The sequence below is a fragment of the Neolamprologus multifasciatus genome, unplaced genomic scaffold (genome assembly GCF_963576455.1).
Source record: "Neolamprologus multifasciatus unplaced genomic scaffold, fNeoMul1.2 chr03_unloc_1, whole genome shotgun sequence".
NCBI classification, from domain to species: Eukaryota; Metazoa; Chordata; class Actinopteri; order Cichliformes; family Cichlidae; genus Neolamprologus; species Neolamprologus multifasciatus.
This window is the reverse complement of record NW_028181971.1, coordinates 1,445,395-1,463,217: the sequence shown is the minus strand read 5'-3', so window position 1 is coordinate 1,463,217 and position 17,823 is coordinate 1,445,395. Positions and strand designations below refer to the sequence as shown.

Genomic DNA, 17,823 nt, shown 5'->3' with positions numbered 1-17,823 from the left:
TAATATTCTCCTAAAATTTTCAGTTGTTTGTCTATAGTGAATGAAACCAGTCTGATCTAAATCCATGAGGTCAGGTAGCAACTTCTCCAGTCTACGAGCAAGAATAGAAGTAAATAGTTTGTAATCCAAGTTAAGGACACTGATTGGTCGATAGTTTCCACATTATCGTTTATCTTTCCCCTCTTTTGGGATAACTAGTAGTAGTAGTTGCCTCCCTCCAGGAGGGTGGGATTTCTCCCTCCTGTAGGATAGTTAAATGACTTCAGCAATGTGGGGACTAGATCTGCCCTCAGGGTGCAATACCACTGAGAACTGAACCTGTAGAAAAGCCTGTGTTAGTGTGAACTACATTACCCAGCAGCCTCTGGGCAGTAATGGGATTCATGGGACGTCTGAGCTAGATGGTCTTCGTTTGTTCCTGGGCTAACGATTGAGGAGAGAGCTGCTGGGAAGGGAAGCAAATAGCCCATTCTGTATTTCTTGGGAATGGTGTGCGTCACATAAACGCGAGTTAATGTTCCATGCTTAAGATGTTTACCCTGCTACTCGTGTGTATTGGTTTTAGTTACCTTTAGCATATGTGGGGGCGATCGTGGCTCAAGAGTTGGGAGTTCGCCTTGTAATCGGAAGGTTGCCGGTTCGAGGCAACGGCTCCGACAGTCTCGGTCGTTGTGTCCTTGGGCAAGACACTTCACCCGTTGCCTACTGGTGGTGGTCAGAGGGCCCGGTGGCGCCAGTGTCCGGCAGCCTCGCCTCTGTCAGTGCGCCCCAGGGTGGCTGTGGCTACAATGTAGCTTGCCATCACCAGTGTGTGAATGGGTGGATGACTGGATATGTAAAGCGCTTTGGGGTCCTTAGGGACTAGTAAAGCGCTATATAAATACAGGCCATTTACCATGTGCTAGTTAGCGATAGCTTTGGCAGCCCAGTTATTTAATTGTTTTGGGCTTGTTACAGCTTTGTTTGTTCCCTCTGCCAATTTATGTGAATTTGTATACTGTAATATCTGTATCACTGTATTACGTAGTGGCTAAGTAGGGGGCTGACTGTTTACTAAGTGCATCAGTGTAAATAGGTCATCTCTTGTGTTGGAGTGCCCTCTTGTGGCGCCTTTTGGGTAGTGCCTTAGTAAACGTGAACCCTGTAAGAAGTGGTATCAGACTGATTTGTAGTGGAGGAATTTGTTGCCAGTTTTCTTAATCTTTAATCTGTATTCATGTTGTAATGCATACCCTGTTCTTAATCATAGAAACCACACCATATCACCTCTCCACATCCTCCTACTGTATGCCATACCCCCCTGTACCATCCATCTGACCGCCAATAAACTTCACCTGTGGTAATCTAATCCCTGGATGTCAGCCTCTCCTTCTGACCGAGGATAGCTACTATTGCAGCACCACCCAGCATTAAACTGACGTACACCATTCTGTACAGAACCCGTCCGGCCCAACTGCCTTACCTGGTTTTAATCTGGAAAGAGCTGCATTAAAATTGGGATGTGTTAGAAACTCATTTTGAGAGACGGGGAGTGAAGGTAATTCTAGAGAGCTAAGAAAGGCATCTATACAATTCTCCTCCGTAGCATTGGGCTGTGAGTACAGCTCCCTAAAGAAGGTCTCAAAACATTTCTGAATGTCTTCTAATTTTGTTTCCAGAATATTAGTCTTGGGGTCCTTGATTTGGTATATCGTACTTTCCTTTAGTTGTTTGCGTAATTTATGTGCCAGATATTTTGCAGATTTCCCTCCTGTCTCATAGTATTTCTGCCTCAAAAAAATTAAGTTATTTTGGGCCTCCTGGGTGTAAATATCATTAATTTCACCCTGTATTTTCCTGATATCCTGCTTTACAGTAGGATTTGTGGTGTTTATGTCTTCCTGTTCTTTCAACTTTAAATTTGCCTGTAGATCTGCTAATTTTTGCCCTTTAATTCTCTTTAAGTGGGAGGCGATAGAAATTAATTTACCTCTCATTACCGCTTTGAGCGTATCCCAAAGAATAGTTGGAGATACCTCCCCTGTGTCATTAACATCTAGAAATTCTTTAATGTCTACCTTTAATTTGGAAACTATGGCAGGATCATTAAGGTGCGAGTTAAATAAAAACTGACCTGTGCAACAGATGCAACACCTCTCCCTGTGATTTAATTCATATGTTTTTTGCCTGCGCGTCACTTCAATTATACTGGACTTTTTACTCTGAAGTGCTCTCTCATGTTTTGAGCGTTACTCTCAAACCATGTCCACTAGTTGCCATTTTTGGTGTTTCTGAGGACGCCACCCTAAACCTTAGTCGTAAGCAACTGGATATTATCGCTTTCACTTCACTGCTGGCACGACGTCGAATTTTGCTGTCCTGGAAAGCTCCTCACCCTCCAGCCTGATCACGTTGGCTGGAAGATGTTATGTTCTTTTTAAAAATGGAGAAAATAAAATTTAGACTCAGAAGAAATGTTAATAAGTTCTCACAGATGTGGCAGCCTTTTATCATTTACTTTAACTCATTGAAAACACTTACAACAGACTAAACTTTTGTACCACAGGGTTCCCTTTTGTTGTGGTTTTGGGAGGGAGTTAATTTGTTTTTTTTAATTATTATTTTGTTTGTTTGTTTGTTTGTTTTTTTGTTGTTTTCTGTGTGTGGGTTGTTGGTTGGTTTTTTTTTTTTTCCCTTTTTTCCTTTTTTTTTTCCTTTCTTTTTTCTGTTTTATTGTTATCATCCTAATCTTAATGGCCTAATTTGTTTTGATATATGTCTTTATATCGGTTGGTACTTGCTTTATTGGGCCTGATATGTCAAATTACATGTGCAAAACTTTATAAATACAGAGGGGAAAAAAAACTGACCTCAGAGTATTTAGTTTACAGTTTAAACTTTGTAGTCCAGCAGACAGAAACTTCACTCCTGAATCCTGCACATTTTTGATACTCAGGTCCAGCTCTGTCAGAGTAGAGGACTGAGAGCTGAGCACTGAGGACACAGCTTCACAGTTTTCCGCTAAAAGTCCACAGACGTTGAGTCTGAAAATGAAAACATGAACAAAGACTGATGTTAAAGTGTAATCAGGGTGCAATAACTAATCTTATATTTTAAGAATCCTTGTTGTTTTATGCTGAGCAGATGTGGTACGAAACAGTAAATTGATCAAGTTTACCTTTACTGTTTAAATTGCTGGATTTATTTTCTCAGTTAAAAACAAAACAAAACAAACAAAAGAAAAAAGAATACAAATCGGTCAGACCTCAGAACATTCAGTTTGGCGTGAGGACTCTCCACTGCAGCAGACAGAAGCTTTACTGCTGAATCATTCAGGCTGTTGGTGCTCAGGTCCAGCTCTCTCAGACTACAGGACTGGGAGCTGACGACTGACAGCAAACGTTCACAGCCTTTCTCTGACAGGAGACAGCTGCTCAGCCTGAAAAAATAACAAGAACAACAAAACAATAATATTTATTATCAAATAAAATCTCTTTATATGTTGAACATAAGTAATCAAATGTGTACAAATGAGTACACTACAATGCACAATTAAATAAAAAAAGTTCAAGAATTTAAGTGTAACAGAAGAAAAATATTTCAAATTAAACACAATAATTCCAATGTATGTAAATGGAAACCAGTGAAGAGCAGGTTAATTTAGTGACAGTAGTTCAGTGTGTGCTGGCACAGGCCTGTGAGTACTGCAGTATTACAGTTACTACAGTACTGCTGGTCACTTTATTAATTCTAATATGTGTATTACTGTAAATGTAGTTATAAATAATGTATCACATCCTGGACTTGGTGCAGACATCTCGTTTCATTTTCTGTCTAAAAGCTGCTTTGGCTCATTCCCCTTTAAAGCCCCGCTTCTCCTAAAGGCCAACTTTATTTTGATTGGATGATTTCATAAAGCAAACTGAAGGGCAGTAGCCAGTTATCATGAGCTCCATCTCCTCCACCTTCTGGTTTAGAAATTATAAGAAACTGTAAACCTCATAAAAAGTCGTCTTGATGCATGCTCAATCATCCAGGTTAGTAAATCCTAAAAGTTGATTCTGTTCATCTGGACGTAGCGCTTTCAGTGGGAGAAACGTTTCGTCACTCATCCAGGTGACTTCTTCAGTCTCAGCTGACTGCAGGTTTCCAACCCTATAAAAAAGGACATTTGCATAATGACTTAAACCAGCCCACTAAAGGAACGATAGGCTGGGAGGTCAATTCCTTGGTCATTAGGTTTCAGTCATTATGCAGATGTACTTTTTATAAGATTGGGGAAAGCTGCAGTTAGCTGAGCCTGAAGAAGTCACCTTGATGAGTGACAAAACGTTTCTCCCGCTGAGAGCGCTACGTCCAGATGAATAGAATCAAACTGTGGGGGCCTCATAAAATCATGATTAGAAATCTTCTCAGATGTATTTTTACATTTTAGATCCACAGCTACAAAGTTCACAGCAGGACGTCTCTGTTCAGTAATTATTATGCCCAATACCTGCAAACTGTGAGGACTGCAGGTAATGTCAGGTAAACACTAGCTGTCTGAAACTGTTCCTGTTAAATGTGTGTATAAAGAAAATAAGCTGAAATACAGAGACTGGATGGATCTGTGCTTTGACTTTGACACCAAACATTTCTTCCTGTTAAAAGGGAGTTTTTCCTTCCCACTGTCGCCAAAGTGCTTGCTCATAGGGGGTCATATGATTGTTGGGTTTTTCTCTGTATCTATTACTGTACGATCTACTGTACAATATAAAGCGCATTGAGGCGACTGTTGTTGTGATTTGGCGCTACATAAATAAAATTGAATTGAATTGAATTACATCCCATTTCAGGTACCTGGAACCTGAACCTTCTCTGGAAACCTGGGACGCTGGCGGGTTTCTCTTGCTTACCTATCTGCTCATCCTCTTTCTTTCTGCTCGCATGATGATTTCCTGGTTGAGTTTGTAAAGACTTTTGCTCAGGACCTTCTTGCTGTGCGGCAACAGTGCTAACCACCGTCCGCTGTATTTTTTTCAGTCATTAAATCAAACCATGAAAGATCAGCTTGCTTCTCGCGATGAACCTGTCTGTTTTCGATTCCACACCAGGGTCTGCCCACTGGTAAGTTCGGGGATAAGGGTGGAGGATACTCACACAAACAAAAACAAAAAAAACCCAGATTGCAACTCCAAGTCTCTGTGCTAGTTAACCAGGCCTTTCAGGCTCTTGTTCAATCAGAACCTCACAGAGTCTGAGTTAGCGAGACAGTTAAACATCCCTCTATGCGCCCTTAATCCGCCCATTCCCACTAAGTCATTAAGTAACCGAGTGTCCCCTCACATAACTCACCGCACAGAGCCTGTCACCCCTGGCAATCTCAAGAAAACACCTTTTTTGCTTTTCATGCACCTCACAAACCACTCATACTTGGGGTCCCTAGAATTACATAACCCACACTTAGACTGGTCAGGTCAGAGGGTAATCAGTTAGAGTCTGTTCTGTCATTCAAATTGCCTTGTTTCCGCCCGTCCACCGGAACCTGTGGAACCATCAACCAACACTGAGACTGTTTTAGATCTCTCCTCTGTGCCCACCAAATGTCATGATCTTCAGGAAGTATTTAGCAAAAGTAAAGCGCTTTCACTGCCACCTCACAGACCACATGACTGTACCATAGAACTACTCTCTGGCTCCACCCGGCCTTCTAGCTGGCTGTATAACCTGTCTAGACCTGAGTGTGCGGCTATGGAAAAGTACATTAAGGAATCCCTCGGTGCAGGCATAATCCAACGATTGTCATCTCAAGTTGGAACTTCTTTTTTGTGGGGAACAAGGATGGCTCTCTCTGCCATGCATTTACTTCAGGGGCCTCAGTGATATTACCATCAAGAATAAGTACCTATTACCTCATTAGCTCTGCTTTCAGGCCATTTCACAGCGCCACAGGGTTTACAAAACCCCACCTCCGCAACGCTTACCACTTTTTCCAGATCAATCAGGGAGACAAGTGGAAGACCGTTTTAAACATGCCATTGGGGGACTACGAGTATTTGGTCATGCCGCCTGGGTTAACTAATGCTCCCGCAATGTTTCAACATTAGTTAACGATGTCCTCCGGGACTCGTATTGGTGTATCTGGATGATATCCTCATTTTTCCCAAAACCTGCGAGGAACATCAGTCCCATGTCCATGCTATTTTTCCAACGTTTGCTGAAGAATAAACCTTATGTCAAAGCAGAAAAGGATGAATTCCACTCCTCATCAATAACTTTTTTCAGTTACATTTTGGCACGGGGGCAGGTGAAGACGGATCTGGCAAAAGTGAAAGCTTTCAGAGAGTGGCCTACCCCTTGTACCCATTGTAGATCCCAGAAGCATCTGGAATGCTGCTATCATGGTCTGTGTGAGCAGCTGTGGTTTCCCACTAGACTCTGGTTTCTGCCTTTGGGTGAAGCCTGGGTGAAGCCTGGTCAGCCTGTCCATTTTCCACACCTGACAGTAATCTACTAGGCTGAATATAACATCAGCACTCTCAACAACTCTGCTAACCTCCTAATCCTCGGATCATCTACTCACCCTTGCAGTTCAGTCACGTTTTCCTGGATGCTGGTCTTCTTGATTCACTCACAACCACATTAATGCCTTTCGTCTCTTAGACTTACTGGACCACTTTGCCTGGATTCAAAGCTAACAAGTACTCACCCAGACCTCACCACCTGCCTTCCCCAAATTGCTTTTCAACTGCTGACAAGTAAATGGTAAATGGACTGATTCTTATATAGTGTTTTTCTACTTTCCCGGAGTACTCAAAGCGCTCTATACAACATGCCACATCCACCCAATCACACCATTCACAAACACTTTATCTGTACTTAGTGCTTTCTAAGTACATTCACACACATTCATACTCTGATGGATGCATCGGAGAGCAAGTTGGGGTTAGTATCTTGCCCAAGGATACTTGACATGCAGACTGGAGGAGCCAGGGATCGAACCACCAACCTTCCGATCAGTAGGTCAGATCAGACCAGCTTTACCTCCTGAGCTACAGAAACCCCAAGTAAGACATTGAAGATAACCTCGTTCACTTACTGTAACCTCCACCAGTGATCTTTCTGATGCTGCTCTACCTCTGTTACAGTGACTCAGATTACCATCAACCAAGACACATTTCCAGAAACCTACCATAGAGCCCACTTCATGGTCACAGCTTCAAGTACTTGACTTCCGCCATAATTCACAGTTCATGTTAAAAATTCCAAGTGTCAAGTTCCTGTGTGTAAATAAAGCCTTCACGTCTAGTAATATTCAGTTCCTTCACCTTTGTCTGTATTTTGGGTTCACCGTGTTGTTCTGGCCACACCGAGATAACAGATTTATATTTGAAAAACAGAGAGACATTGGGGATTGCAATAAAGATGAGACACAAACCAGACCTTAAAATAAGAACATCTGAAAAGATGTAGGTGCAGTCTGGTAGCTCAAGTATTTGCTTTAAAAGAACAGAGTTAAACTCCTGGTTGTTGGAGACAAGTGAACAACTGGAGGATAATAAACCTGTCAGAGGGGCTGAAGGATCAGAGCTCATGTTCTTATAGGCTGGATCTGGATTGTGCTTTGATTCGAGTTAAAGACAAAAATATTTCAGAAATGCTGACATGTCCTGCTGGAGAGAAATATTTAAAGTATCACATTTGACTAAGTGACTATTTTTTTAATTTTTATTAAAAGGCAGTGATCTTTGAACTGAGCACCTCTGATTTATTTCCCATGATTTTAAGAATGAAGCGATGAGTTCATGTTTACTTACAGAGCTTTGTTGGAGGCTTTGACCACTGGCAGCAGCCTCAGAAGAGCCTCCTCTGAAGCAGAGTATTTCTGCAGGTCAAACACATCCAGATCTTCTTCTGATGACAGTAAGATGAAGACCAGAGCTGACCACTGAGCAGGAGACAGTTTATCTGTGGAGAGACTTCCTGATCTCAGGGACTGTTGGATCTCCTCCACTAGAGAACGATCATTCAGTTCATTCAGACAGTGGAACAGATTGATGCTTTTCTCTGCAGACAGATTCTCACTGAGCTTCTCCTTGATGTACTTGACTGTTTCCTGATTGGTCTGTGAACTACTTCCTGTCTGTGTCAGCAGACCTCGTAGGAGACTCTGATTGGTCTGCAGGGAAAGACCCAGGAGGAAGCGGAGGAACAAGTCCAGGTGTCCATTTGGACTCTGTAGGGCCTTGTTCACAGCACTCTGGTAGAAGTGTTTCTCTGCAGATTCTCTTGTGTCAGATTTCTTGGAGGTTGTTTGTTCTTCCAGCAGATTGAGTCCAGAGTTGATGAAGGTCAGATGGACATGAAGAGCAGCCAGAAACTCCTGAACACTCAGATGGATGAAGCAGAACACCTTGTCCTGGTAAAGTCCACTTTCCTCTTTAAAGATCTGTGTGAACACTCCTGAGTACACTGAGGCTTTGCTGATATCGATGCCACACTCTGTCAGGTCTGATTCATAGAAGATCAGGTTTCCTTTCTGCAGCTGATCAAAAGCCAGTTTTCCCAGAGAGTCAATCATCTTCCTGCTCCCTGGACTCCAGTGTGGATCTGTTGCACGTCCTCCATCATACTTGACCTTCTTCACTTTGGCCTGAACCACCAGGAAGTGGATGTACATCTCAGTCAGGGTCTTGGGCAGCTCTCCTCCCTCTCTGGTTTTCAGGACACGCTCCAGAACTGTAGCAGTGATCCAGCAGAAGACTGGGATGTGGCACATGATGTGGAGGCTTCGAGCTTTCTTGATGTGGGAGATGATCCTGCTGGCCTGCTCCTCATCTATGAATTTCTTCCTGAAGTACTCCTCCTTCTGTGGGTCAGTGAACCCTCTGACCTCTGTCACCCTGTGAACACACTCAGGGGGGATCTGGTCTGCTGCTGCAGGTCGTGTGGTTATCCAGAGACGAGCAGAGGGAAGCAGTTTCCCCCTGATGAGGTTTGTGAGAAGTACATCAACTGTGGTGGGCATCGTAACATCAGTCACACTCTTAGTGTTGTCGAAGTCCAGAGGAAGCCGACACTCATCCAGACCATCAAAGATGAACACAACCTGGAAGTCTTCAAAGCTGCAGATTCCTGTTTCTTTGGTTTCAGTAAAGAAGTGATGAACAAGTCCCACCAAGCTGAACTTTTCCTCTTTCAGCACATTCAGCTCTCTGAAAGTGAATGGAAATATGAACTGGATGTCCTGGTTGGCTTTGTCTTCAGCCCAGTCCAGGCTGTATTTCTGTGTTAAGACTGTTTTCCCAATGCCAGCCACTCCCTTTGTCAGCACTGTTCTGATTGGTTCATCTCTTCCAGGTGTGTCTTTAAAGATGTCTTCTTGTCTGATTGTTGTTTCTGGTCTGTGTGGTTTCCTGGATGCTGTTTCAATCTGTCTGACCTCATGTTCATCATTGACCTCTGCAGTCCCTCCCTCTGTGATGTAGAGCTCTGTGTAGATCTGATTCAGAAGGGTTTGGTTTCCTGCTTTAGCGATCCCCTCAAACACACACTGGAACTTCTTCTTCAAGACAGACTTAAGTTTAGGCTGACACTTCTGAAGAGCATCTGAATCAAAAAAGGAAAAAAGAAGGAAAAATACAAATCTGGTTTGAAGGAGCTATCTGACGTACTTTGCCCTTTGTTGAGCCTATCATACGTTTTAGTTTTTAATATACTTATTCTACCAGAAATTCATCAAAAAAAGGGGCTACAGGAATTCCTAAATGTAATTCCTGAAAGCAGCCACATTAAATGTTTTGAACCTACACATCTGCATTGCTTTGCAACTTTTCATATGTACCTGATGCCAACATGTGCAGGCTAAACAGGTTTCTGCTTTCTCTGCCTCTTCTCCAAACTTTGTTACCAAAAATAACAACATTGAAGTGTCATAATGTACCCCACTGCTATGTTATTTAAAGAAGCATCTGAGAGGGATTCAGTAATTCACATTTAATTCTTGTCGTTAATTACAATGGCGAAAGATAATGTAAACCCTTTCTGGCCACACAAAATATGTGCCTTCTCGTTTGGCTCTTGGCGAAGGCAGTCGCACTTTTCTCATCTCCTCCTTCCCCTTATCTTCCCTGCTTAGCCTCTTGTGTCCTTGTTTTGTCTCGTGTGCATTTCACTTCCCTGGAACACTCTCTCACAGTCTGTGTCTAAAACCTAAAAGAGAATTATGGATTTGATCAACTGGTCTCTGAATGCTATTGACACCCTTTTCTCAACGAGAAGTCTGGGCTCGGGAGAGCCCGAGTGCCCTGGGAGGGACTTTCCCTGCCGGATACACGATGGACGGGTGGCAGACATGGAGGAACGTGAGCCTGGCAGGACTGTCGATCGAGGACGCTGAAGATATCTACCTATTCGGAACCATGATAACAGTGTTCTCTTGCTGATCGGAGCTGGCTTGGCCCTGGCTTATCGGAGAATTAAGAGAGCGAAACTGGCTGTTCAAACCCCCACAAGGCTGCCCGCTGGGATTGAAACGATGGGACGAGGTGCGGCTTCTCAGAAAGGGCTCACTGATTGCAGCATGGTTAAGAGCTTGGAGGCGCTAACGGCTGCAGTGAAGGCTCAGAATAACGCCTCTGAGCGTATATTGGATTACATCAGGGAAGAATCCACTCGGAACAACACCTCGGGGCGGAAGCTGGATTACATCGCGGATCAGTTGGCTGCGGTCGTGAAATCTCAGAATCTGCTCGGTGAGCAAAAGACTGAAAAGACCACAGAATTGAAGGTAAATAACATCATGGAGAAACTCGCAGCTATCCAACGGGAGATTAAGAGACCAGTGTCGGTGTCGGAGTGTTAAAAACAGCTTGAAATTCTCATGAGTTGTTTGTAAAAGAAAAATCACCATTATAATGTGGCTACCCCTTCGGTGCCAGCTGTGGCCTCAAGGCCGGAGCTGAACAAAAGCTCCCTGATAACGACTGGGTTTAGTCTGTTCCTTTCCATTCCATGCAAGGCCACCTGGGTTGGCTGGTAGACTGTTTACTTAGCCTGATAGGGCGGAGGACACTGTCTCAGCTGAACTATGGACACGCACACACATACATTTACACTGATAAGCACTCACTCATCCTCCCTCCCCTTCCAATGCCTTCAATGCTTGTTGCATCCTGGTAACATGAGGTGGGTCTGGGCCCGCGCTGGAGAGTCGGCACAGTGGCAGGATGGCTGCTGTGTTGCCTGGGATTACTTCTTATCCCCTACCCAACCCTGTTGCTGGTCACGTGCTCTATAATGTTGTACTGTGGACATTTATGTGCTTTCTGCGCAGAGGAGATTTTTTGTTTCCTGTTCTCATGCTGTCCTCCTATAGCCCAGCATGAGTAGAGGTCTCTTTTTTTTCCCCTTGTACTTTCCCATTGTAGTGTACATTTCAGTGTTTTTTCTATAATGCAACGTTCTCTGACTTGTATCCTCATGTGATGTCTCTTTTGTGTGTGTATGGTCGCGGGGCGGGTTCATTCCACTGCAGGGCAACCTGCCACTGCAGGTAGCGAATAAATTTGAACTTGAACTTGATTATATAAAAATGTGGCATTTTTTTCATTAAACATTTAAGTCAAATGACTGATGCTTTCTTTTTTAAGGCAATCAGTTTGCATGTTTTTTAAAAGTAAAGAACACTTGTGTTTAATTAAATACAGCTCACATTAGATCTAAGTAGTTTCACGGGTTTATGATGATCATCAAAATTCCTCCATGTACTTTAGAAAATATATTTGCAGGCATTTAACAAATCCAAACATTCGTCATAGAATGACATACTTGCCCTCTCCTTTTTCTTACAAAGAATTCTGAGGTTCCACTTTCACATCTCAACAAACTGCAAGGTGACCATTTTTATTCATGGTCTATGATGCATGACCTCACCTTGTTGAGCAGATGGATCAGAGTTTAAACGCAGCTGAGAGAAAAGAGAAGGATCTTTGATCTGAAGATGTTTGATTGTTTTCTTGCAGGCTTTGTCTCCTTTTTTCCTCACTGTGTCGATGAAGCTGCGTGCCTTATCTGTTCTGACTGGGTTCTTCTCCAGTATCGATTCTTTCTCCAACTCATTTAAGACAGTGTCACATACGAGGGCCTCAAGGAGCTGTGTGAGGATTTCTGTTGTTACCCTCCAGACAAAGGCTGACCGCACCCTGGCAAGCTCCTCCTCTACAGGAAGAAGAAAGAGACATAAACATGCTTCTCAGTCAAAATCATGTGAAAAATACAGTGGAACCCCGACTTACGAATACCCCATGTCACGAAATATTCAAGTTACGAAGGCACTGAACGGCAATATTTCTGCCCGTCGTACGGCAAAATGCCCGTGTAACAAAATCCGCTGGCTCTGATTGGCTGAGCTTACAATGCCCACAATGCCTTCCTAATCATGTGACAACCCCTTAGCTTCCGTACTTGCGCTTCGCTGTTCCTCTTGAACGACATATTGTTGTTCTAGTTAGCAATTAGCCTAAAGCCTATCATTCAGCATCGCCTCACTTAAAAGGCGCGATGGGTGCTTCGACTTACGAAAATTTTCAACTTACGAAAGACCCTCGGGAATGGATTAATTTCGTAAGTCGGGGTTCCGCTGTATTCTAACTTTGTTGAATTAACACTTTATCATCTCATCTACAAATACTGAATTTTAGGGTGTGTGGGGTTAAAATGATGCAAGCTTAAAATGAAACTGAAGAAAAAATTAAAACTGAAAAATAATATTGTAACCGATACACAGATGATCTGTATTGCTATGCAGCTGTTCTATATTGCTATACAGACGGGCAGGTATACAGGTATACTCAAAAGTGTTAAATGTTTTGGTGTTAGTGGTCTTCTTGCAAAAGTAGAGTTAATTTTACTCTAAGTAGAGTCACATTCTTTTAATGTAACTCCGAGGTGTAAAATGATAGTAGTTAAAATCGAGTGTTAAAAATGAGTGTTTCTATGTCCAATCTGGAGGTGTTACATTGGAAACATTAACTCTTGACCTCTTAACTCCTAGAGGGGCTATGACACCAATAGAGTAAATTCACAGACTCCGCCCCCAGCACCATAGGCTCCAATCGAAGCTGAAGTGAAGCCGTTTCAGAACATGTTGCTCTACATATTTGAGTTGTTTGCCATACTTGGTAAGTCATTTTTTCAAAGATTGTTTCAATTATAATTATTAGCTTTTACTTCTGTGGCTCTTTGGAGGTGAGACAAAGCTGTGTGGAAGGCATTAGCCATGTTGCTCGGTGATAGCATAATATTCTGTTTTAGCTTGCTGAAAGGCATTAGCCATGTTGCTCGCTGATAGCATAATATTCTGTTTTAGCTAGCTGAAAGGCATTAGCCATGTTGCTCGCTGATAGCATAATATTCTGTTTTAGCTAGCTGAAAGGCATTAGCCATGTTGCTCGGTGATAGCGTAATATTCTGTTTTAGCTAGCTGAAAGGTATTGTTTGCGGGCAAATACCACAGCCTTGAAAAAAGCTTACATGTGAATTTTCAGTCAAATCTTTGGTCAAATACACCTAAAACAATGTCTAGAGTGTGAAATGTTGGTATAATGGTGCTACTTGAAGCCTGAAAATGATCTCCCATAAAAAAACGAGCAAACAGCAGTAGCAGACGTCCTGACTGGGGTCTACGTTAGCATTTAGATCCCTCCAGAGTTTTGTGCACACGGTTTAGGTAAAAATGAAAAAGGTTGAGGTTTTACATTTAGTTCAGTATTACCTGTTGTCTGTGTCCTTGTCTTTTGGGAAAATACTTTACACAAGTAATGGCTCAAAAAGGATTCCTTTTTTTTTTTTACTGTGCTGCAATTGATTACCAGATTATTTGTGCCATTAATTAGTGTCAACTAATTTTTATTCAATCTCCACATAGGATATGCTTGTGAAGATGGAATATGGGGGAGAGCAGAGGTGCGTTGAAGTTCCACAAAGTGATGAATGAAGGACATGCATATTGTATTGAAGAAATAAGTGATGAGATGCTGTTATTTGCATTTACCAGCTCACCTATGTCAGACCTTTTGATAAACAAAATTGAAAGTGAGAACATGTACACTGTTACATCTTTCAGAAAATGTTTTGAAATTGTGGTGCACAGTTCAGAATAAATGTTTTTCAAAAACCATTGTGTCTTTTTAGTAAATGTTTATTTCCAAAAGGAATTTCTAGAAGTTCAGAACAGTAAAATTCCAGATTTTTATAATTAATTAGAAGATAACTCTTACATAGTTAAACTAAAATACTCTTTGAGAGTTAATATATAAACTCTTAACACCTAGTTAGCATTAGTAAGTGTTAAATTATCAACTCCAGACAGATTTGGTGTTTAACACTAAATCAGAGTTAACGTACCAACTCTCCAAAAAGAGTTAAATTAACACTCTCTGGTGTGGACCCATATAGACACTTTAATAGTGTTGAAATCAAATCTGACAGTGTTAATTTGGACATGCTGAATTTGCTGTGTGAACAAATATACATATATAAAGATGAAGCACTGTGAGGTAAACAGATCTACAGAGTGCTATGAAAATATCTACAGTAGTGGAAGCGTAGCTCTCTAACAGTGTACACACTATAACAGAGACTACACCATGTCAGTGTCCTAAAACTACAGCAGTAACCAACGTGGTGAATGTTGATAATGAAAGGATCATGGTCACTGGGAGGAGGAGTGTAGAAGGGTTAGGTGAGTGTGGATGGAAAGGCTCAGCAGGGACTGAGTTCAGTAGGGTGACAGCTGTGAGGAACAAGCTGTTCCTAAACCTGCTGGTTTTAGTCTGAAGGCTCCTGTAGCACCTTCTGGAGGGGAGGAGCTGGAGGAGTTTATTGGCAGGATGAGAAGAGTCCCTGAGAATGATGCGCGCTCAGCGTAGAAATCTCTTCCTGTGGACATCCTCAATGGCAGGAAGTGGAGTCCCTGTGATGTGTTGGGCGGTTTTCACCACACGCTGCAGTGCCTTGCGGTCAGCAACAGAGCAGTTCCCATACCAGACTGTGACACAGTTGGTCAGGATGCTCTCTATCACACAGTGGTAGAAGTTACCCAGAATGTCATTAGACAGGTGGTTCTTCTTCAGGGTCCTCAAAAAAAGAGGCGCTGATGGGCCTTCTTGACCAGGCTGGAGGTGTTAGTTGACCAGGACAGTTTCTCAGAGATGTGGATCCCCAAGAACTTGAAGCTAGAGACCCGTCCAACAGCTGTGCCATTTATGTAGATGGGGAAATGGGGGTCTCTCTTCTCTTTACTGAAGACCACAATGAGCTCTTTGGTTTTGCTGGTATTCAGGAGCAGGCTATTGTCAGCACCACACAGCTAGGTGCTTTACCTCTTCCTTGTAGCAGACTCGTCGTTGTCACTGATGAGACAGTCACCGTGGTGTCATCTGCAGACTTGATGATGGAGTTGGATCCATACTAAGGTCTGCAGTCATAGAGGAACGGGCTCAGCACACAGCCCTGTGAAGTGCCAGTGTGAGTGTGACAGTGGTAGAGCTTAAGCAGGGCGATATGGCCAAAAATATTTATCACGATATATATTTGAAAATTTGCGATAACGATATAACTGACGATATAATTTCTGCGAGACAAAATACAACTCCCCAACTCTACTAGCGCAAAAAAAAAAAACCCATCCATTTATTTTCACTTAAAACAAGCAGCTGTTTTTTTTTTAATGTGCATTAAAGCTATATAAACATTTAATAGTGCAAATGCAAATTCCTTGCTGAAAGTTTAACCAAAAGGCATCTCCAGTAGAAATGGGCTGATATATCCTGAGCATGTTCAGCGCCTCCATTGCCGAAGCTGCTGCATTGAGCTGCGGCCGCAAGGTGGTTGGTGCCTGCCGTGGTGGTAATCCCCGAACCAAATGGTGGACACCAGAGGTGAAGGGAGCCACCAGGCTGAAGAAGGAGTCCTATCGGGCTTGGTTAGCCTGTGGGACTCCGGAGGCAGCTGACAGGTATCGACAGGCCAAGCGGAATGCGGCTCGGGCAGTGGCTGAAGCAAAAACTCGGGTGTGGGAGGAGTTCGGAGAGGCCATGGAAAAAGACTTTCGGACTGCCTCGAAGAGGTTCTGGCAAACCGTCAGGCGTCTCAGGAGGGGAAAGCGGTGCTCTACCTGCACTGTGTATAGTGCTGGCGGAGCGCTGCTGACGTCGACTGAGAAAATCGTCAGGCGGTGGAAGGAATACTTCGAGGACCTCCTTAATCCCACTGACGCGTCTTCCAAGGAGGAAGCAGAGTCTGGGGATGAGGGGAATGACCCGCCAATTTCTGGGGGCGAGGTCACTGAGGCAGTTAAACAACTCCTTGGTGGCAGAGCCCCTGGTGTTGATGAGGTCCGCCCCGAGTTCCTGAAGGCTCTGGACGTTGTAGGGCTGTCCTGGCTGACACGCCTCTGCAATGTTGCGTGGAGATCAGGGGCAGTACCCGTGGATTGGCAGACCGGGGTGGTGGTCCCCATCTTTAAGAAGGGGGACCGGAGGGTGTGTTCCAACTACAGGGGGATCACACTTCTCAGCCTCCCCGGGAAAGTCTATGCCAGGGTGCTGGAAAGGAGAGTTCGTCCGCTAGTCGAACCTCTGATGCAGGAGGAACAATGCGGTTTTCGTCCTGGTCGCGGAACACTGGACCAGCTCTTTATCCTCTCGAGGATACTTGAGGGTGCATGGGAGTTTGCCCAACCAGTCTACATGTGTTTTGTGGACTTGGAGAAGGCATTCGACCGTGTCCCTCGGGGTGTCCTGTGGGAGGTGCTGCGGGAGTATGGGGTGTCTGGCCCATTGCTACGGGCCATTCGATCCCTATACAACCGTTGCAAGAGCTTGGTTCGCATTGCCGGCAATAAGTCGGACTTGTTCCCGGTGGGTGATGGGCTCCGCCAGGGCTGCCCTTTGTCACCGGTTCTGTTCATAAATTTTATGGACAGGATTTCTAGGCGCAGCCAAGTGGCGGAGGGCTTTCGCTTTGGTGGCCTCAGGATCTCATCTCTGATCTTTGCGGATGATGTGGTTCTGTTGGCTTCATCGGGTGAGGGCCTCCAGCTCGCACTGGAGCGGTTCGCAGCCGAGTGTGAAGCAGCGGGAATGAGGATCAGCACCTCCAAATCTGAGGCCATGGTTCTCAGCCGGAAAAGGGTGGAGTGCCCACTTCGGGTCGGGGATGAGGTCCTGCCCCAAGTGGAGGAGTTCAAGTATCTCGGGGTCTTGTTCGCGAGTGATGGGAGAAGGGAGCCGGAGATCGACAGACGGATTGGGGCTGCAGCTGCAGTAATGCAGACGCTGCACCGGTCCGTCGTGGTGAAGAGGGAGCTGAGTGTAAAAGCGAGGCTCTCAATTTACCGGTCGATCTACGTCCCTACCCTCACCTATGGCCACGAGCTGTGGGTAGTGACCGAAAGGACGAGATCGCGGATACAAGCGGCGGAAATGAGCTTCCTCCGAAGGGTGGCTGGCATCTCCCTTAGAGATAGGGTGAGAAGTTCGGCCATCCGGGAGGGGCTCAGAGTAGAGCCGCTGCTGCTCCACATCGAAAGGAGCCAGTTGAGGTGGTTTGGGCATCTGGTAAGGATGCCCCCTGGGCGCCTCCTGGGTGAGGTGTTCCAGGCATGTCCCACCGGGAGGAGGCCCCAGGGCAGACCCAGGACACGCTGGAGAGATTATATCTCTCGGCTGGCCTGGGAACGCCTTGGCGTTCCCCCGGAGGAGCTGGAGGAGGTGGCTGGGGAGAGGGAGGTCTGGGCCTCTTTGCTTAGGCTGCTGCCCCCGCGACCCGGCCCCGGATAAAGCGGCTGAAGATGGATGGATG

General features: G+C 44.4%; 1 protein-coding gene across 18 annotated transcripts in view; it reads right to left on the bottom strand.

Annotated features, from left to right (window-relative positions):
* LOC146490544 (protein NLRC3-like) overlaps positions 1 to 17,823 on the bottom strand; it is a 152,012-nt gene that overhangs the window by 127,852 nt on the left and 6,337 nt on the right. For 2 of the 18 annotated variants that reach the window (XM_085153029.1, XM_085153025.1), the window contains 4 exons: positions 11,893 to 12,177; positions 7,776 to 9,567; positions 3,245 to 3,418; positions 2,850 to 3,023 (listed from right to left, as the gene is read on the bottom strand). The exons of 13 other annotated variants lie outside the window; for them this stretch is intronic. In XM_085153029.1, the coding sequence (XP_085009155.1) occupies positions 2,850 to 3,023; positions 3,245 to 3,418; positions 7,776 to 9,567; positions 11,893 to 12,177 (2,425 nt within the window). The remainder of the gene's footprint in view (positions 1 to 2,849; positions 3,024 to 3,244; positions 3,419 to 7,775; positions 9,568 to 11,892; positions 12,178 to 17,823) is intronic. 3 more of the 18 variants (XM_085153031.1, XM_085153033.1, XM_085153035.1) reach the window with 3 other exon arrangements.